General features: G+C 36.1%; 1 protein-coding gene across 1 annotated transcript in view; it reads right to left on the bottom strand.

Annotated features, from left to right (window-relative positions):
* Nucleotides 1–22,482, bottom strand: part of edil3 (EGF like repeats and discoidin domains 3) — a 143,840-nt gene that overhangs the window by 58,938 nt on the left and 62,420 nt on the right. Inside the window, 1 exon segment of the mRNA XM_023344053.1 lies at nt 3,823–3,936. Within this exon segment, the coding sequence (XP_023199821.1) occupies nt 3,823–3,936 (114 nt within the window).

A 22,482-nucleotide genomic window follows, 5' to 3' on the forward strand; every position in this document is an offset into this window, starting at 1 on the left:
ACCCCAGAAAAAGCAAAAGCTGTCCAGACTGGTCAATGTATAAATAGATACCAATGTGTTACACAGATATAAACAACTGTTTGACTCCACTCACATAAACATATTAAGCACAAAAGCATTGTAAAACACAACAACCCCTCACAATCATGTCCTCCTCAAGCTCAATTATGATTAATAATCACATTTTACTTCCCATCTTTGGGTAGGAAGAAAAAGAGACAAATAACTCACTTTACATAAACCAACTTTTGGTCTGTTATCCTGACCACCAAGAAGATTTCACATGTTATATATATATGGCTGGTAATGTCCAATCATGGTGAATCTGTTTGAATTGTAGCCTTTGTTTCCTATTTCAAACTGTAAGGAGTTTCACTTGGCATACTGCTGCAGCTGTAGCCAATTTGCTTCAAGGTTTGGCATGTTATACATTCAGATATGCTTGGTTGCAACAAGTTGTTATTAAAGCTACTGTTGCCACCTTATCATCTCAAGGCAATCTGGCTGTTTTCATTTGACCGCTGGCATCAAGAAGGCATTTTAATACACCCAACTGCTGCACACTGGATATTTTTTTCATTTTGCACCATTCATAAGCAGATCTGCAATTTTCAAATTACTCAGACCAGGTCATCTGGCACCAGCAACTAAGACAAAGTAATTTAAGTCCCTATTCAACTGCTCAGCTTGAACCTCAGTAAGTCGTCTTCACAACATCTAAATGGCTAAATGCATTTTACTTTTCACATGTGATTGGTTGATTTTCTATTTGTGTTGTGCAATTAAAGAGGAGTACCTAATAAAGTGACCAGTGAGCCTAAACATGCAAACATCAAATGGTGTGCAGTAGCAGAACTCTATCCAAGGCTTGTTTTAATAACCTTCTTTCTAGTGAATAAACACATTTGTGTGACGTGGTCATCCAGTAAATGGTATTCTGCACATGGCTGTAATAAATCATGAAACAAAGCTGATATTATTTCCTCTCTGTGGATAGAGTCCCGAAGTGATTTTTCAAAATATTTCAGCTTACACATACAGCTCCACAATGAATAAACTTATTAATAAAGAAGCACAAGTACAACATTTTGTCTGCTTTGCTGATTACTGATTTCAGAGGCTTCCTATCATACAGACTTTAACATGTAACACCAAGCGTGGATTTATGATTTTATTGTTTTAGTAGCCTTGATATGAACCAGTTGATTCAGTTAGTGAAATGTGATTACATTATGTAAAATAGTGATAATCAGTTTTTAACAGCCAGAAACTGCATGTTTGGCTGCTGATGGCTGGTTCACAGGAAGTGAATTTAAAATTGACCCTATGCTCAATCTTCAAAATCTATGAGACCACATACATAACGATAAAATGACTTAAGTATAGCAGTTTTGGTCTTATAGTGTGTGGTGTATAGCCACACAGCACGAGCAACAAGCCACACAAACCAATTTCATTCACCAACATTCAAAGGTCAGACGGGAAATTTCACAAAAACTCTCGATACCAAATAAGTGTTCAGAGTTCACAAACATGGCCAACTGGGAAGAAGCAAATGTGATAGCTTGTGAACTATTTTTAATAGAGAAAAATCAATAGATCAGACTTTTACAACTGGCTTTCTGGTGGTGTTGTGTCTTCTGTATTTTGGATTCCCCTCTGTTTTGTCACCTTGCTTTCTGATTGACTAAACGTCACATTCAACAAGCTACTTTTTTGTTTGTTCTTGGAGGAACACCATACACATGCCAAGCCAAGACAATCCAACATGTTGAAAATCCCAAATTTTAGATTGGAGCAGTCATGATGTCCATCCGAGTGGACCAGATCACTCTTAGCACACCACACATGACATGAAAATCTCTTAAGATCATCTTAAGAGTCATCCCGATAACTGGGCCAGAAGGGAAAAACTGGGACAAAAATCAGCATAAAAATCTTGCCATGTGAACTAGGCATAACTGATAATGGCTACCAAACTTTGGTAGCAAAATTCTATCAAGAAAACATATTTTGGACTGATTACACTTGCAATTAGACAATATTTTTTTAAAGTATAATATGTTTTAAAATGGCTATGCAGTTAAATATGTACTTGTTTTAAATTGGCATGATATTTTATATTGACTCTTTACTGTTGTTGACACCAACATAAAGCAAAGCTTAAAATGAACAATTGCTTTGAGCTCAAAGCAATTGTTCATTTTGCTTTTTGGTGCTTCTGTCAAAAAGCGACCTCAAAGCAGATGTTTAAACAATTTTGGAAAAGACCATTTAAAGAGAGTTTATCAACACATACAGCTACTCCTTTTTAATATTATTGTTTAACAACATCAAGTAGCATTTGAATATTACAGAGAGAAAACACGGACGAGTAACACAAATCTGGCTATCCTGCAGCACCAAATTTTAAATCAAAGAAGCACAAAGAGAATACATTTACATACAGACTTCTAGCTTCAGGGTTATTAAGAGTTGTTGATATTTATATTAGCAAGAGAATGAAGGACTTTTGGACCCAGTTACATTAGCCCTCTGGGATACTTATAAGTGAGATATCCTTCCTGTACACTTCATCTTCCAAAGGTGTAAACCCCTTCTAATTACAGCTGAGATTCTGCATTTTCACCTTCTGGTCATTGTTTTATGTCAAATCTAATGTGTTTAAACACAAATCCCAAGTAAACTATAATAATCCCACTCCACCTCTAATTTGAGGGTAAAATGCTGAATCCCTCTGTGTACTGTAAACTTAAGTGGAACGTCATATGTAATTTTAATCATTAACACAATCAAGCTTCTCAAAGTATTTTGATTCATTTCAGGTGAAAACTGGTTTTCTGCTCCCTTCCTTCATTTTTTTAAAGTCAGCTCAAAAAGTAGTCATTTCCCTCAAACATTAGAGGAATGGATGTATATATCAGCATAAACATTATCCACCAATATTACTCATTTTTTAACATACAGGCATCAGTCCGATAAATACTGAAATTTATTTCTATCTAGATGAAATTTGTTTCTGGAGGGAGAGTGGAGGAGGTTGGTCATGTGGTATTTGTTTGGTTATGTGATAGTGATGCAGCACACGATTGTGGGAACAGACAAAACTGTGTCTGGGAAAGAAAAACAAATATATTTTTTAACACATTGCCTGAGTTCTCAAAGGTTTGATTTGGTTTACTTGCAGAAGCAGAATTTTGACATGTAAATAGTTCATTCACAAACCAAATGTTTAGCTTTTAATTACACAGCATGTTTTTGCTAACCACATTTTAAGATTGATTCATGAGACCTTAACTTCAGAAAAAATGACATTTTGTAGGATGTCAGGATTTAAAGTTTCAGAATACGCCCCAAACTGCTATTGAGTTCATATAATGAAATTTCTTTGACATGTCTTAGGTGCAAGAGAAAATCAAAAATCACAAGCTCCACATCCATATTTTTGCAGCCCAAAAGTAATCTGCGTGAGAGCCGCTGTGGTTGCTGTGTTCAGCACTTGTGTTGTTGCTAGATAGAGACACACAAATCCTCTACATGACAGAGATGGATAAAATGAGAGAGAAGAGAAACCTGTACAAAAATAAATGGGGAAAAAGTGAAGATGAACACAGTTAATTATTTTTTTCTGTCTCACAGCCTACACCTTTAATAGGAAGGTAAGCAGAAATGTATGAACTTAGCTTCATTAAATAATGGGCATCTTGTAGAAGCACCATCAATTGATGTGCAATATACAGTAGATGGCTTTGCTAAAGACAGAAAACTGATTTCATTAACAAACTTGCAATTCTAAAGAAGTGAAAAGAAAACATCACTTACTGTATTGACAATTCCTTCCCATATACTCTCCTGGGCATTCACAAGAGTAGTTAGCAACCTGATCAGTGCAAATCCCCCCATTCTTACAAGGATCCTTTTCACATTCATTGATATCTAGAAGAGAGGAAAGACAAGAAACACAAAAGCATATTCCTTTAATTTATTAGCACAGATAATCAGACATAATGGGCTTTACGCAGATTAAAATAAAATGCATAAAACCATCTGACTTTCCTTAGTGTTGCTTGATTTGTGGAGACCTTCATACAAATACAGTGCTATCTTTTAACTAAATCACCAAATGACGCCTTGATTGAATTTTAATGCAACATGTTTAATCCAAGTTTTAACACCTGCATCTGTTCTGTTCACCCATGTGTACTACTTCAAAAGGAAATCTAAGGGATTTGTCACTTCAATTTCTGTCCTGTCTATTTTCCTCAGTTCAGCTGATACAAACTTAAATTGACAAGCTGGCCTAGCAGCTGCCCTTCATTTTACACAATCATCTGGGAGTTTAGTCTTTTCTGGTGATATTCAAACCAAGAACCGTGAAACCAGCAGGGTTGGCAGAGCCCAAGTTCAACCTACTGTTGAGCATCTTATAATAATAATAAAAGAAACTGTGATAGAACAACAAACATATCAATCAGTCCATCATATCAGTTCACTCACCTATCAAAGTAGAAAAAATTAAATATACTGTTGAAACTAGAAGTTTACATGCGCTGAATAAAAATACACAATTTTTTCTCACTGTTTCAAGATAAATCAGATCAAACTTATCGAACTTAGGTCATTTAGATTTACCAAAATTATTTCTATTTGCAACATGCCACAATTTAGAGAGAAAAAATATTTAAGAGATTTATTTATTAATGTTTTCAAGATCACAAGTTTACATATACAGTATTTGGCCTTTAAATGTATGACTTGGGTCAAAGGTTTTAGGTGTCCTTCCACAAGATTTTCACGATAATTTGCTGGAAATTTGGATCATTTCTCCTGTCAGAATTGGTGTAGCTGAGTCAGGTTCGAAGGCTGTCACTCTCACTTGCATACACATTTCAGATCTGCCCACAAATTTTCAGTAGGATCAACTTTGTGATGCTCATGCTAAAAAAATTACTTAGCTGTCTTTAAGCCACTTTGTTACCACTTTGGCTGTATGGGTATGTTTACTGTCCATTTGAGAGACCCATTTTATACTGAGCTTTAACTTCCTAGCTGATGTCTTTAGACATCTATATTTCCACTTAATGTTCTTCCTTAATGATGCCATCTACTTTTATGAAATAAACCAGTTCCTTCTGGCAAAACAGCCCCAATTCTTGATGTTGCCACCTGTTCCCAGGTTTACAAACACACAACCTTGACTCTGGCAGCCTTATACACAATAATCTATCAGTCAACAAAGCAATTTCTTTAGGTACAATTTTTAAATCTTGAGACCAACAATTATGATACACATCATTAAAGTTTTTTTTTTTCCAATAGACTGACACTGGCTACTTCTCTTTTGTAAATCAAATAAAATTAAAAAAAACTTTGGGAGATAACATGTTTTTTTATTTTAATGAGTTTGGTTAAAGAATAAAAATCTGTCGAGAATAACTTAGGGTGGTCTGTCAGACTGAGTTTATATCAACAATATCTAAAGCAGATCCTGGAATTTGCCATTTATTATTCATAAATGCTTTGCATTTGAAGTTAATGTTGTTGATGCAATGTATAAACAGTTTGGTTTGTGAGAAAAAAAATGAAACTGTTCCAGCATTTATAGAAAAAAAACACTGTGTTTTATGCTCTTTTCAATGCAGAAAGAAGTAATTCTAGCAGCCTTTGTTTATGTCTGATTCACACCAGCTGATCTCATATACATCTGCAATGACTGCAAATACCAAGACTGAAATGAAAAAGGGAATTTAGCATCTTTAACAGATGTTCTTCATCAAGCTAACTAATTTCATTTAATTCAAGTATCAAGAGTGCCAATGGTCAACTGTCCTCAATAATAGCCATGTGAAGTAACTCTCATTCAAATAACCACGGTGACAGAACTTGAACCCAACTCCATTACACATACTTTCACTGTGTTGTTATCAGCATAGATAAGAGCATGAAATGACAGCAGTGATTTAAATGGGGAGGGATGGGAATGAAGTGAACTTTCAGTCACTTCTGAATAAATCTGTAATGATTTCCAAATTTGCCTATGGCTGCAAAAGACTTTTAATCCTCTAAAACATACCTTGAGCAGTGTGGGACTCAAAGGTGCAGTTTGGATTCATGAATATGTAACTAGGTCATAGATTTAGAAAGCTTAAGGAAGTGAAAAATGATCTCATCTCTCTGAGATCCTAAATCAGTTGGGCACTTTTGTAGTGGTCTTTCTTTCTTTCTTTTTTTTTTTTTCAGAAATGTCTTACAGTCTTATCTTTGAACATAACCATCTGTGACCAGAGAAACTAATGTGTTTAATTTGTAACCCAAGACAACACTAAAAAAGTAAATTGCTGAAGAAGTTTTTAAAATAATGATGTATATTTTAGAAGAAATATACCTTCTCGCTAGATAGAGAATAGAATCATGTCTAAGTCAACAGTTTTAAATACAACTATCTGTCTGCTGCTTTAATGAATAAACAATATGACGGATTATTAAAGACAGTGGTCTAAAAATCACATTAAAACAAAAGACTGAAAAGGAGTTGAAGGTATTTAAGAATATTCTTAAGTTATACTTAATTTTTAAGGTTTTTATAAAATGAGACGAAAAAGCTCAATGTAGTTCATTCCCAGTTTGTGGTTCTATTTATAGGATTTACTTCAGTCTCAGTTGTTTTCATTTTGTCTTAACAAATTGTTTATTGTCTGCATTTTAATGTTTTTCACCATTTCCGAAAACATTTTCAAACCTCCAACCTATCTAAAGAAAGTTCTAATTTCCACACCATTATATATGGCAACATTTTCATTATCAATTGGGTAATAAAAGGAAACTGCATTTTACACAGAAAAAGGCTTTTTTTCTCAGGTTTTGTTGTACTGGACATGCCAGATGTCAGAAGCTAATGTTCTTATCTCTAAACTGTGTTATTTGATGCATTCATCCAGAACCACTGAGCTGCAGCGCCAGATAAAACATGAACAATCTTGCAAAATAGAAGCTCCAGACAGAACAACAGTCCTTTTATACAATGAAATCCAAAACAAATGTTTGCATTTGCAGCCTAATTTGAGAACTTTATACTAGGTGTAACAATGTGTACTTCAGAGCAGTGAAATAAATTGAGTTTATAGTTCAATTTCAGTAAAATATATTCAACAAATATCATTTGGTCATATTTTTCTAGTAGTGTTCTACAAATCCAGTTTCCAAACTGAATACTTGAAACTGAATGAAGTGAACTGAATACTTTCTTATTCATTAATGATCAAAATATTTGATATTATAAGAAAAAAAACACACCAATTGAAAAGCAATGCTTATATTACTTTGGCTCAAACACAATTCAAGCCATCCATTCATCCATCCATTATCTGAACACGCCAGTGCCTATGTTCAGCAGTCACGCAAATCAATTTCTTTGACATTTTGTTTATACTTAAGAAGAATGCAAAAACTATGTTTTGTTTTTACAGAAATGTAAGCTATGGCCAGAAGAAGCATGAGGAAAAATGTTGACTTGTCCAGCAAAACACTCAGTGAAACAGTCAACAAGGAGAGTGAGCTAAGATGCAGCTAACCCATATTTGTGCAGACAAGTTTTTAATTAATGTTCTTTTCTTATGCATTCTGTGATTTTATGCACTATGTCATTTTATCAGTGAAAGTCACTATACAAAGAAAATTACTTGCTTACATTTGCATAACAGTCTTTTTATTTGGTGTTATGTAACATGGAAATGTTATGATAAGTTTGGGTTTTCATCACCTTTCCTAAATTAGAATCATTATGATAGCAGAAAGAAACATACAATTTTCACTCGGATCATAAAATTAATGAACATTTTCTCAAAGTATCACATACAGCAATGAAGTAAAGAACAGTAAATTAAAATCTTTTGATCTGGTATCATGTTTGATAGAGTCTGGATTTAGGGTTACATTTGTCTGAATCTGAATCCTGCACTGTTCATGATGTTCATTTTCATTTTATTCTTTAATGCTGTGGTGACATTTGGAGCACATGTACTAAACGGGTTTGGTCATCTTAACATCACCTATAGCTGTAATTAAATTATTTATTATTCATTTAACTATTCTGTAGACCGGGGTTGCTCAAGTCCAGTCCTCCAGAGCAACAGTCCTGCAACTTTCAGACGGATCCCTGCTCCAACACACGTCAATCAAATGAATGGCTCGTAACGACTGCTGGTGAGGAAATTCAGCCATTTGATCCCAGACTGTTGGAGTAAGGATGCATCTAAATGTTGCAGGACGGTAGCTCTCAAGGTCTGGAGTTGAGCACACCTGCTGTAGACAAATCTGGTTAAAAAATGTAGTTTTCAATATCATTGTTGCTTCCATTGATTTTCTCTGACGTTAGATTAAATAACAAACTATTTATATGGGAAAATTAGAAGGAAGCTAATCAAGAGGGATTCAGTCTGACAGACATGAAGGCTTGCAATAATGTTCAACTGTGAAAAATAACTTATTTCCTAGCTTAACTCCAGCGCATCCAGAAAAACATTAGATAAACCTTTCTGAAGCGTTTCATTTATTTTACTGCCAGGCCTAAATAAGCCCTTATTTAAGCAGTTATGGTGAAAATAATAAAAATTAAAACAGTTATTAAGTAGAACTCTCGTGAGCATGCCTTTCTGTCACAATCTCACAATAATTTGTACAGAGATATTTGCTTTCTTCTAATTACCAGGTGGAGCAATAAAAACAAAATGTGATTTTATGGCCACTTAATATAACACTGAGGAAAACATATTCTTGGTACTGAGTGCCTGCAGAGCCATCTGTTATTTCGCACTGAGGAGTTTAAGGTTTACAATAAACAAATGTTGTAAAATGCTTCCTAGGCTGATCAAGAATTCTTCAGTGCAAGTTGGAGAAAGTCAAAAAATACAACCACTTTAAAGACCGCTGATATAACAGCACAAGTCACTTTTATTTCATTTTAGCCATAATACCACTTTCTTATTTCTAATTTCAGTTCATATTCTTCTTTGCTCAGACCACCAGGATCAAATGCGGATGAAAGCCAAATGGAGAGGCCACTCAAACAGCCTGGAGCACCACAACCCATTGAAGGAGAGACAACACAGCTAGCTCATCTCGTTGCACTTTCATGAGAAACCATCAGCCCCAGGAGATCAGTATGGGGAAGGTGAGACTTGCCACTAAATCAAGTGAAAGAAAGGGAATTACTTCACTTGATGCTGTTAAATCAACCTGCTGCAAATTAGAAATGGGACTAAAAGCATGGAAGAGGAGAGATGGAAACAAATGTAAAGAAGGAAGATGAAACAGAGAAAAATACACAGTTGTGTAGATTAGTAGTGTGGGTAAATAAACTAAGTTCACTGTTAACACCATCAACGTGACAAAACCAGAGAGGTCCTTAAAACATTAGTTCTCTGCAACTCAATTACTACTCTAAATGTAGGTGTTTTTAATCAAAGCATTAAAGATCATAAAATCAAGCAACTAAGAGGTTCAGTTTATCGACAGTTGTTGTAACAATTTAACAACGTGGCTCTCCTAAAGATTTTCTACAATGGATGGACACACTAAACAGTAAAAAACCATGGCAGTTAAATAGAGTGGATTCCTTTAAACATCCCCTAATAGTAGTGACAGTAAAAAAAGGGTTTTGTTGGTTTTATGACATTATCAAATTTAATTAACATCCACAAGGTTTATCAGCTTTGCAGTGCCTTGTATTTCTGTTTGCTATCAGTTAAATTAAAAGTTTTGTTTTTTTTAATAGTTCTGCCCTCCAAGACAACTATGTTCAATTAATACCAATGTATGTAGAATTGAAACCAGTCCAAATTAATTTGAAGTGCCAAATTCATGATAAAAATCCAACCATTCATATCAATTCTAATTTAAAAACATGCATTCCAAGGGTAATATAATTATATTGTGGTAGAGATAAAGTCAGATAATCACAAATTGGTCAAAGAAAGTAATCTAAAACTAATGTTACACTCATGTCTTCCTTTGAAAGGTGCCACATTGAAAACTGCATGGTACATAGGTTTAAATGAAGAAGGTATGTGAAATATTAAATCTTGTCTTTGAAGCATGTTGCTGTTGATAGTGCATGAGTACTGAGATTAAGGAGAAGGAGCTTAAAGTTTTAAACTATGATGTTAGGTTGCTAATGTCATTATGTCACTCTTACAATATTTTTACTAAAACAAATCAAGTGACCATCTGGAAATAAATATCAATGCTCTATACGTGCGCCCAAATGTTCTGATAATCATTAACCAAGTTCAAGAAAACTTACTGGAGGTCAGCTTCACTGTTACTTTCAACTATTGCACAGTATTACATGTAATGTTGATATTAGCACATTGCTTCAATATTTAGTCACAGTTGTGTAAATGGCATAACAGGGCAAATGTGTGGTACTCATGCAGTGTGACAGCTGTGGGACTCCTGCAGCAGAATTTCCCCAAAACTCCATGGCTGCCTGGCTTAGCTGGTGATCAAATTATGTATGCTACAGTGGTAATATGAAGAAGGCTGATGCTGTAGAGTTATTTTCCTAAGGCAGAATATTTCCTTAAACCAATGACATATTAGATACACAATTCTGAGACAGAACTAAAACGTCTGGTTCAATGATGAACAAACTTCAAACAATAAAAATATTGATAGAAACATAAAAGATCTTGTTTTATCACTCTCTTAAATAACCTCTGTCAAGAAAATCCGAGCTCATCCCACTTCCCCATGCTGGAGATTTTAGTTTAACAGTAATAATAAATAAAGTTATCTTTAAAATGAATCACTCAAGTGACATCTAGGCCCAACAGTAGACTTAAGTGTCAATAAAATAAATCTGGTTGTGTGTGTTGTTTTTGTCTCATGCAAACTTTGCTTTAATTCTACTTTTTTCTATCTAATCATAAGAAATCATAGTCAGTCAGAAAGAGTCATTAAACAGGAAAAGCAGGTTTCCTGGAAAAAGAGGAAGTAAGTTCCAGCCTGCAGATTTATAAAAATAGCTGAGACTATTCCTTATTTTAAATCATGAAAGTTTAAAGAATGAAATCTAAACATTTTGGTAATTTGATAAGATTCAAAGTAAAATACTTATATTAATATTGGTTTACTTGTAATAATATTTACACGAACATTTGTGGGAACACTTACAAGAAAAACAAGTAACTGTAACTTTAGTATTAAATAATTAGAATCATGGATTATTCTTGGTTTCTTTTCAGAAAAACATCTGTAATAACTCACATTAGGATTATAATAAGTATAATTAATAAGTTATGGTTATAAAATCATAAATGAATGATAAATCAGAGAAGCTGAAGAAAATAAATGTGATATAAGTTATGGTTATAAAATTATAAATGAATGCTAAATCAAAGAAGCTAAAGAAAATAAATGTGATAAATGTGATTTTGACATTGAACTTGAAATGGTGTAAAAAGGTGTAACTGCAATTAAACATCACTGATATGTTGGAGGTAGAGAGTAGGTGAAAGGTGAAAGGCAAGGAACTAACAGGAGAGCAGAGATGATCAACGCCTTATTTAGAGAGTAGGTGAAAGGTTGTGCAGGCAATGGACAGGAGGTTGAGCAACTCTGAGACATTAGCACAGACATCAGGACATAATGTCTGTAAGACAGTGATGGATATGAGATCATCTGTCTGAGCAGTCAGCCAATGAAACAAGCCCAGCAACAGTGCTAGCCAAAGAAACCCTATAAAAGGTGAGTGCAAAAGAGGAACCGTTCGTTGGATCCTCCGGGCAGCTTCGAGCCAAGAGATGGACAAAGAACTCTGCAGCTGAAGAAGAGCCGGGGCCACGGAGCCGAAGACTGTCCGGCCATGGGGACCAATCCGTCAGCCCCACAACCTGTGGCTTCAAATCGCACTTCTCTCATCGGCTGGGTTCAGACCCCAAAGACAAAGATGAAGACAAAGGCAAAGACAAAGAAGAAGAACTGGTGCCTTCCTTCCTGCCAGCACCAAGTCCTGTGTGACCTCACCATCCATGCGGAGAGGAGGCTCATCAGACCTACAGAGATTCCTGCCTTCGCCGATCAACATCTTCCTCCTGCTGCAACACCTTCTTCATCATCAGACCTGCGGAGATCCTGGCCTTCATCGATCGGCGTCTTCCTCCTGCTGCAACACCTTCTTCATCATCAGACCTGCGGAGATCCTGGCCTTCATCGATCGGCGTCTTCCTCCTGCTGCAACACCTTCTTCATCATCAGACCTGCGGAGATCCTGGCCTTCATCGATCGGCGTCTTCCTCCTGCTGCAGCACCTTCTTCGTCGTCGTGCCAGGTCTGGGGTTCGAGGCGCCAGGCTCCGTCCGTCTCTCTCAAAGGTTCCCTTTTTTAGTTCTCAGTGTCAGCAGTAGGGAAAGATAGACTAGATGATTGATTTTACTTATTTGATTATTTCTGCTACTGAATTAAGCTGTACTGACCCTTGCAAAACTGCCTTACTAATAAAATATTTAGCATAAAGAAAATCTAAAAGATGTTGTGGACATTCAGTTAATGAGTCACCTTAAAGTTCTTTGATGGTTGTAAAATAGCTGTGATGTTTGATTCTGGAGAGGAAAAAGTTTAAAATGTTTTTAGGTTGCTGGTAGCCCAAATTTAAAACGTCATCCTTGGGACTCGCCCGAGTCACTAAAACCTACCTGGTTCAATAACAAATGCAAGTTGTAAAATAGAGAACGAGCGACCGTTAACAGGTGTGCTCTGTGAAACTAGTTGGCTGTAGGCTGCTCAGTCTGGCTAATTCACAGGGGGAAGAAGGGTGGGACACCTGGATGTTGGCCGTCAGAAACCAGGCGAATCGTTTCTCGAAACCAGCTTAAACAGAGTTTACTTCAGTTCTGGACAGGGTAAATCCCGGCAGATTTAGGAAACTCAATTAACCCGTTAGATGGAGAGCTGGTAGCACATCTCCCCTCTCAGAAGAGGAAGTACGAGAGTGAGAGAGTAGAGACAGAAAGGAGGGGGGGGGGGGGTGTTGCGCAACAACACCTCATATGTCTAACAATGGCATGTTAAACATAAAGGTTTCAAAGAATAAAACAAGCATTTCAGTGCTTCATGGTAAGGCTCTCATCAATTCTCTGTATTGGCCTGTTACCTGGATTTACTCCTCTGCTGCACCTCAAATGTCTCAATTGAGCAATAATGAAAGCAATGAATTGTGCCGTTTGTCAAGAAGTATCTTTTGCAGTGAGAGCTAAATTGACTGTGTTGTGTCCAGGGAGCAGCAGGAAAAAGGGTTGCAAAGGGAGGGGGTCACCAGTGTGCTAACCTCCTCAGCTCCTGCACCTGCCACTGGCACACAAACACAAAGACCAACAAATTAGATTTCCACTTCATTCACCTGTAAAGGTATTGTGTTTAATGGTGGGAAGTGGGGGTGGTTGAAGGTTACTCTAAAATGCAGTAAGGACAATCTCCATCCATCTCCATCCGCTGTGTCGACTGACAGTCAAAGACAAAGCAATTGTAATTTTCAAAGCTGGGTTTTATTTAGATCTGTTTTAATTGGAATATATGCAGATTCATGTAATTGCTTTGGAAAGTCTAAACAGCTCCAAACAATACCATAAATCACACAAGTGTTTGAAATAAATACCAGCTAATAGCTTGTAATCCTCTCACACTCATAAAGCCCCCAAACTTAATTAGCTAAATGAAAGGTAGCGTCCCTGCAGTATTGCTTCTACATCGCAGCCACTTCATTCATTAAATTACACTCAGAGGCCGGGTAAAGCTCAATAAAGACCTTTTTATTCTTTGGCAAAACAGCCATACAGTTTAGAGATAGTACAGAGTATAAGTCAGAGAATTACAGAAACTTATATTGATATATTTCATGTACAGATGCATAATTATCTCCAGGGGAGTTTATTTTTTTTTCTTTCTCCATTAAAAAGCAGACTGATTTATTTGTCTTTTGATCGTTCTGATTCAACCCTATGTCATTAGGTATCGATAGATAGCCAGCAAGGTTTTTATGCCTATTGTGTAATTAATCCCAACAGCTATACATTATTGGAAGTAATCATCTGTTTTTAAATAAATAATACTTAAAGTTTTACCAGTATTGACAGACTTCTAATTTTAATGGACAGTGATTCAAATGGCAACCAGACAGAAACCTAGAAGGTTGCATTGATGGGTTCACCAAATAAATTAATCAAGAGAACCAAATGGATGATTTGAAACACTAAACAGGATTTGTTAGTATTTCCTGTCACATATCCTAATGAAATAATATTTACCATTATATCTTCAATATTACTACAAATAGCAATATCTGAAATATCACAGCATTTTCATGTGTCCCTTACATGGTTTACAAAACAACAAAGAGGACTTATTATGGCTTTCTTTTAGCAATTACTTTTTTTGCCACTCTTCCATAAATGCCATATTGGTGGTATGTCTAACAGTTGTCCTGTCAACCAATTTTCAATCTGAACTGTAGTTTTTTTGTAACTTTTCCAGAGTTGCCGTGGGCTCCCTGGCCACTTGTGTGATTAATACTCTGCTTGCCCAGTCTGTCACTCTAAAAATGGATGGCTGTGTTTTCGCCGTTATCCAGCTGTCCCTTACACTTTACATTTTTAGATGTCGAGTTCACCAGTGCTACATCAGATGCTCAAATCTTGAAATATTGTTTTAGAACCCTCCTTTATATTTCTCCAAAATTTTATTCATGATCTGTCTGGTTTGTCCACTGGTTGTCGTAATGCTGTTTGTTCACTTTAGGCCTCAGAGGTTAAAAGACAGACATACTAAATTGCATACAGTGAAAGTCTATGAAATGAATAAATAACTTTCTCAGGCAGATCAAGTTTGATTTTAGTTTTGAATATCAGCACACAGGGGATTAAAAACAAATGTATGACACTCTTTTTTTAGATCTTCATTTGTAAAACAACAAGAAATAGTGATAGAATACCTTACAGTTTGTGGTTGTCACAACAGTGAAAAAGATTTAAGGGTTATGAACAATTTTGCAAGATACCATGTACTGTAAACTATCAATGCAATAAAGAACAGACAATATTGCTTATTTGCTCAAAAAACAATGCCGTAAGGAGTACTGAAATAAAATAGACAGAGAGATTACTGTGTCATTGTAGAAGTGTTTGGTCTGGCCTGAGTATTTCTGCTTATATTGTTGACATTCCTCATTCTTCACACTTAGTTTTAAACACTGATAAACAAAAACACATCAGTGTGTGCAAAGAAAACAGTTTTGGCTTTACAGATAATAAAAATGTGTTTCCCACTGTATTTAATCACAGTATCTTGAATGCATTGCTCCTTAGTTTAAATTTTATAACTGGAAGCTCATGGTGGGTTTAGTCTGCAATTTATAAGCCTTGAACATCCAGTATTGTCAGCACACCTTGTCTTAGATGAATATAACTTTATGCTGAAAAGATCTATAAAGCTACAGAACTCAGAGGTGTTGACTTGTTCTCAAAAGTGCATCTTCTGGTCAACCAGCCTCAGATGTTTTGTCTGACAGGTCCTAGAGCAGTGAAAAGTGTCTAGTCCTCACAATATGAGGTCGACACATGCCCTCTCTCAACAGGTTGAGTCAAATATAGAAGAAACAACAAGGAAGTGTCTGTCTTCCCTGACAACCCACGCTTGTCAGTTCTCCCTTGCTATTTCCTGTGTCACTGAAGCGGCTATCATCTCATAAGACAGGATTTGTTTCTGGGCTCTGATGGAGTCACGTAACCTCACATCCCTGAACTATGTTATTACACTGATATATGTGAGGTCCAACATAGTCATCTAGGCTGAGCATGAGCATTGATTCTAGTGACGTATCCAAAAATTATTCTTTTAATCACAATATAACCTTTACAGAGTCACATGCTGCATGATTCAAGAGAGGTGAGGATGCATGAGGTTGTGAATGTAGGATTAGGACTGGAGTATTGCAAGGACATGTTCTCTGAAGTGGGATTAGCCTAGCAAGAAGTTATTCACAGTGGCACTCCAGAAGCCCTTGAAAAGACATCTTAGGATGCATTGCAGAGAGGCTGGAGTATCAGAGGAGCAAAACACTCATCATGCAGACTGGGGGATCCGGCAGAGCTGGGATGTGCAGAATGTGAAGAGCCCTCAGCTTGGGAGCACAATGACATTCAGAGGAAAGCCTTAAGTGTCATTTTAAGCTCAGAGATGGAGGCTCAGTAGCAGGTGTGTGAGGGGAATTAGGATCTCAGACAACAAAGCCAAAGCCAAAAGCTCCTTACCGTCACCAAAACACCCTAAATTTAATGCCTAAATGACATGCAGGTAAATTGTGTAAGGAGGTGACAGGCAAACAGGAAGATGTCTGCTCCTATGAGGCTTTATCAGCTTTAATATCTGCTGAGGGAATAGTGTTTGACAATGAAATGAAATAAAAAAATACAAAATGACAAACACTGACAGTATTTACTCTCACAACTTAATAAATCAGTGTGGCTTTATTGATCTCAAAGCTTTGCAGATACTTTAGCAGAGGTTTATCCTTAGAAACAGAGCATGAACCATTTGAAAACAGATTTCTTAACTTGTAAGGAAGGTTTCCTCATGTGAAGGCAAATGTTCATGGACCAACACAGTTGAAAGTGGCAACTACAGAGATGAGCATTTTGGCAAAACAAAAAGGTAATATCAAAACCTCCACCCTACCAAACTAAGCTATTCTGTGCAGGATATTCATGAACAAAATTCTATAAAATTCAACACAAAGGAGAAATTAAAAAAAAACCTTCTTTAGTGGACTTTAGTGCTAATCTTGAACTTGGAATTTTTTTGCAGTCAGTTTACTAAATTCAACTGTATTTTATTTTCCATTTTTTTGTTTTGCAGTTTCTGTTTTTGTGCAGAGTAACACTAATCAGTAAATCCAAGAAGTAAAAGTGCAACTAATAAAATTACCACTACAAATCATTCTTTGACTTTTTCATTCAGGGAATGCAAGTACTTTATACAGGTGCAGATACAGCTTTAACTACTGCCACTGAAACTAAACATAGGTTTCCAACATTAGCAATAAGGGTGGGAAGTAAAATGCATTTGTAGAGTCATCAAATTCTGAATCCATTCACAAATATCAAAGCTCAGTTTCCTTAAAGTTAATTGCTTGACCGATGTTTAAAGGAAACAAGCTGAAAAAAGTCCACAAGAAAAGCTCCAAGATAATTCATGGTGAGTTCATGGCAGTTACAAGATAACAGCTTAGCAAAAAATATGACCAGTACCTTTTGAACACAAAAAAAATAGAAAAACTGAGTTTGGGTAATATGAATGTGAATCTTTGACATATATTTCCATGCAGAGGAAGGAGAAAAATATTCGGTGGCACCAGTCATCAGTAATCACAAGACCACTGGGCCACTGTTGTTTTGAAAGGAAACAGGTCTTTAACTTTATGGTGCACACTTTGAAGCCCAGATAAAGTATCCAATATCTGACATATTTCATTGGCACAATCTAGGCATCACTGAAGAATGTGGGCAGAAAAGCTCTGAAATGTGTACTACTGCCACAGAATCTTACGTCACCTTAACTGCACATGTCATCACCACTGAGTAGCAGCTTAGCATCTTGTTCGTTCCAAGCGAGAGCAGTGAAAGAGAGTCACAAAGGTGCAAAGATGAACCAACGTTGGAGGACTGGCAAACTGACATCGCACCTAACATGGTTGTTGATGGTAATTACACACTTGTGAGATTCAAGTTTTAAAATCTGGCTTTGTATTTCAGTTTAACTGTTGCAACAATAATACCTTTTTTTCTATGAAAGATTCTGGTACATTTTTTTATCATTATTGTTCTGGCCAAAATGTGCAATGTTTGCAGAAAGTGGTGACTCATTTGTCCTCTAAGCTCACTGCAAGGCTCAAAAACATCTTTAACATCAAATACAAAATTATAATTTCATTAATGTTCAAGGGCGAAATGTGGAATTAAGCTGCCACAAAGAATTTAATAAGCAATTAAACATCTTAAGAAAACTTTACATTACAATTTATATCTATTAAAACAAAAAGAATGGGTTGGATTCTGAATCAATTACACAAGGTTTTCTACAGAATTGTGTTGCCCAATTACAATGCATGATTGGTTTCAAGAAAGTAAATTGCACATAGATTTTATTCATACATTTCCTTCCTGATCTTTCTTTTGTGGCTACTGAACTTTTGCTCAGCACTGCATGAATACTTGAGGAAAGGGTTTTCAAAAGATTCGATTTTTTTCCCATACAGAGTCATTTTCCAGTTAAATCTAAGACAACACATCAAGCTAAAGTAATAATGGCACTTTACAAAATACAAATATGATGTTAGACATTTAACATGACCATCAACCCAGTAAACGGCAGTAAAAGAACATCATCAATAGTAAAATCAAATTGTTACTAATTAATCCACACTGGTTGTACTGAATTAATGCAGCTCTGTGTAGTCAGGCAGAACGTTTTCCAGCATTCTGCTTTGACTTTCAGTGACAGCCAAAAGCCTCGGGCAAGGCTGAGCGAGAGTTTTCTTTTCTCCCATCTGGGATTTGGAGTCGCATCTCTATTTATGCGTTGGCCATCTGCCAACAGGTCCATCCTTACTGCAGGGGCCAAGAAGTAGCAATACAGCTAAAATGACCGAGGAAGACCTTACACAATTAGGCCATGGTAACAGCTCGTTCCCTACAACTCGTACACATCAACTATAGAGCAGGTGAATGAGTACTAGTGGGCTCAAAAGACAAAAAAGGAATACAAGAAACTTTAGTATCAACCATTAATAAGCAATGAGCTAAATAGCTGTTATATTAAGCTAATAATCGGAAATAGAGCTGTTTAAGCTGTGGGGCAATTTTACTTGTGAAGTCTTGGGGATTCAGACTTGGAAAAACTGTAAAATAAAGTTGTTGCTTTGTTTTGTTTTTTTATCTAAAGTACATCTTGCCTAAGTCTTATCAACTCATTATACATTCTTATTTTTCATTATGCAAACAAATGATGTGGACTAAAACATTTTGATGAAGCATTTTAACTTCCACGAGTAAAAGTAAACACTCATGTCCGTAGGGTACCTAGAGTGCTCTGAAACACCTTCACTTTAGCTTGTTTTCATGGTTGGCCTCTGAGCAACAGATGGCGTTTAAAACTCTAGGAATGGGGGATAAAGTGCAGCAAGATAACTGAGAAAATAGATATTTTTCTTGGAACACCTTTTCAACAACAATATTTAACTGGGTCTTCCTCCTTCTGTATGTCTTTCTTAAATAGAACCTGCCTGTATCCTGAAAGCACACAAAAACTCCACGTTACCAACAAAAACCATTAATATTCAAAACATACAATTGTCATGTTATATTATCATGGCTTACAAGCCTCCAAAGTTAAAGGGGAAGAATTTTCACTGTACATTTTTTCTGTACATCCAGCTTAGAAAACATCTGAATCACAAGAAGTAGCAGAAACCATACCAAATGGAACTTGTAAATCTGAGAACAATGAATTTTCTCTTTGTGCCTTATCTCTAAGATCACCACAGGAGTTAACATACTGGTGGTTTCTTGGTATGGGTAAACAGTCATGAAATCTATTTGCCCAAAGTCTGAGTATTGCTGCTCTGTTGTTCCAAGACTATGTTTCCACCCACCTGCTTATTTCATTTGCACGGACACCCTTTGAGACACTACAGCTATACAGATGAGCTGTGTTCACTTTAAGTAAATCACTAAAAACACGAGAACTTACAGCACAAGACATCCAAACTCCTTCTTTTACTCTAAAGACAAAAAATGCATCTTTAGTGGGTTGCAGTCAATCCAATTAAGAAGCTTTGAATTGTACAGTGTATTTATATCTACATTCTGCCAAGTACTGCCAGATACAAGTGCTGCAACAACAAGCCAAACTACCCCGTGATACCACAATTATGCCAGATTACCAATATGTTAAAAATGAATCATCCTAACCCCACAAATGTGCTGAATTAAATTAGCCTGCCGTTACATTTTGAAACCACTAAGTTGCTGAGGTCTGTCAAGAATTATCAAGCCCCTCTGCTGATCAAAAGTCCACTCATTAAAGCAGTTGCATGCAAACCTAACTAAAGACAGCATAGCAGTACTGTAGTTCTTTTTGTAGTCTGTCATCTTGCCACATATGTTATTATAAACTGTTAGGAAATTAAGCTGATTTTGTGAAACATCAAGTTCTGACCCATAAACAAAGTGTGTGTATATCACACACACATATGCATACCCCATGTTGATTGTATATTGGGATAATGTTAGTACAATTTACATTGTAAACTGTACACTGTGTGGCGCATATTGAGATGCAATACAGATGAGGAGACCAATAAAAGTTAGTTTATCTGGCTGCTTGGCTAACCTGGACATCAAATAGCAAATGCTGTGCTACCAGATAAGTAAAAAGGATGATGCTGTAGCATTGCTTTTAACAAGACTTCATAGTCCACAGAAATGAAAACAACACAAATAGTGGCAGGCTACTGGGTAGTAGCCACATCTGCCCTGAGGCACACTGACGGGGAGCAAGGCTACCATGCACTGGTGCCGCCGTTGCCCTCTGACCACCACCAGCAGGCAAGGTGGGTGAAGTGTCTTGCCCAAGGACACAACAGCAGAGTTGGACAGAGAAGGGATTGAACTAGCAACCAAACTGCATTACACCAGTAAATAACTAAAATACCCCCTGACCCTGTTTTGCAGAAGACTGCATTTATTTATTAGAACTTAGAAAAAAAAATCTTCAGGGCGGCATTATAGAAAGCTATCAAATTTGAAAGATGCTATCTAAAATTATGGAAACAACATAAGTGGTTAACAGCAGCACCAGCTCACTCAATATTTAAAAAAAAAATTAGAGTAAGTTCAACAGAGAGCAGTGATAGAGCTCTAAAAGACAGTATTCACCAGAGACTACGGGCTGATATTATAAAACCCTTATCCTTCATTATCAAATCAAAATCAAATCAAATTTTATATGTATAGCACATTTCAGCAGCAAGGCATTTCAAAGTGCTTTACATCATATCAAACACAGAAACACAAAGCAACATAGAATCAACAATCAAAACACGACATTAAATCAGGTTCCAGCAATAAATTTGTAATTGATTACGTTTTAAATACAATCCTAAACAGGTGGGATTTTAGTGGAGTTTGCATCCATAGAAGGTTTACCTGTTAAACTCCTACTGTGTTATATGGAACAAAATACCTATTGCTATTTTTATTCCCACTCACGCTCACAATCACACAGTTTAAAACGATGTAGACAGCATTTTAATGGGCTTCCTCCACAAGGCTCCGTACAAGGCTTATGAAATCTTTAGCTATTCTATGTGGACGTATGAGTGAGTAAACAATTTTTAAAGAACAGCAAAATAGCAAAATAACACAAAGAAGTTGAAAAAAGCATTTTTGTTGCAATTAAGACACAAATACATTTTGTGTTTCTGGACGTAAACTAAATATTTAGTTTTCCCACACGGTAGGACTCTGACATTAGTGATACAAATTCTGACCAAATCAGGACAGAATGGGTGTAGAGAAATTAAACTGGTTTCTTTATCCATTCAAAGGGCTTATGTTTTGTTCTGCTGTGGAAGAAATTCATAACACAGCACCAACATCTATGAGATATTAAACTGTTTGTGTATGATTCCACAATGTCTTTATTACACATGATTAAACATGAATTTCCCAAGGGGATTTTATTTCACAGAGGAATAAGTATTCAATTAAAACTTAAATTTTGTGAGCATTAATTTGTTATCTCATAAGCCTGATTATTCTAACTTTAGCGAAGTTAGAATCATTAGGCTTATGATTCTAAGCCTAATGATTTTTGTGGATGTAGCCCACAAACATCTATCTTCTGCCGCAATTGGAGTCTAGTTTTGGTCATCGATAACTACAAACAATTGCTTAGCGAAATTACTATTAAAACTTGTAATTTAGATCAAAATTACCAAGTGGGGGGAGCACCTGATTATCAGGGAAATAATAGCCAAATAATTCAGTGTCAGTTGTTGTCCATAAATACCTTCCTGGTAAGGCTTTTGTTTTAAAATAATAGCTGATGGCATAAATCCAGTACTGTATTTTTTTTTAACAACAAGAGAATGCTGGTCATTATTTTGCTGGAGACACTTAACTTTAAAATACAAGAGCTTATTTTAAAAAGAACTCGACCTTAAAGTTAAGCGCTTTAAGCAACAAACTTGTTATGCTAGCAACACTCACCTAACGACAGGAAAAGGTAAAGAATGATGAAACTAGCAAAACAGTAGAAACACAAAAAATAGGTAAAATAGAATAGAATGATGCAATGATGTCATAGTTCACTGCGAATTATAAACATTGAGAAACCAGACTTATGTACAGGAGGTTTGCACCAACTGACACT

The sequence above is a fragment of the Xiphophorus maculatus genome, chromosome 12, assembly GCF_002775205.1.
Source record: "Xiphophorus maculatus strain JP 163 A chromosome 12, X_maculatus-5.0-male, whole genome shotgun sequence".
NCBI classification, from domain to species: Eukaryota; Metazoa; Chordata; class Actinopteri; order Cyprinodontiformes; family Poeciliidae; genus Xiphophorus; species Xiphophorus maculatus.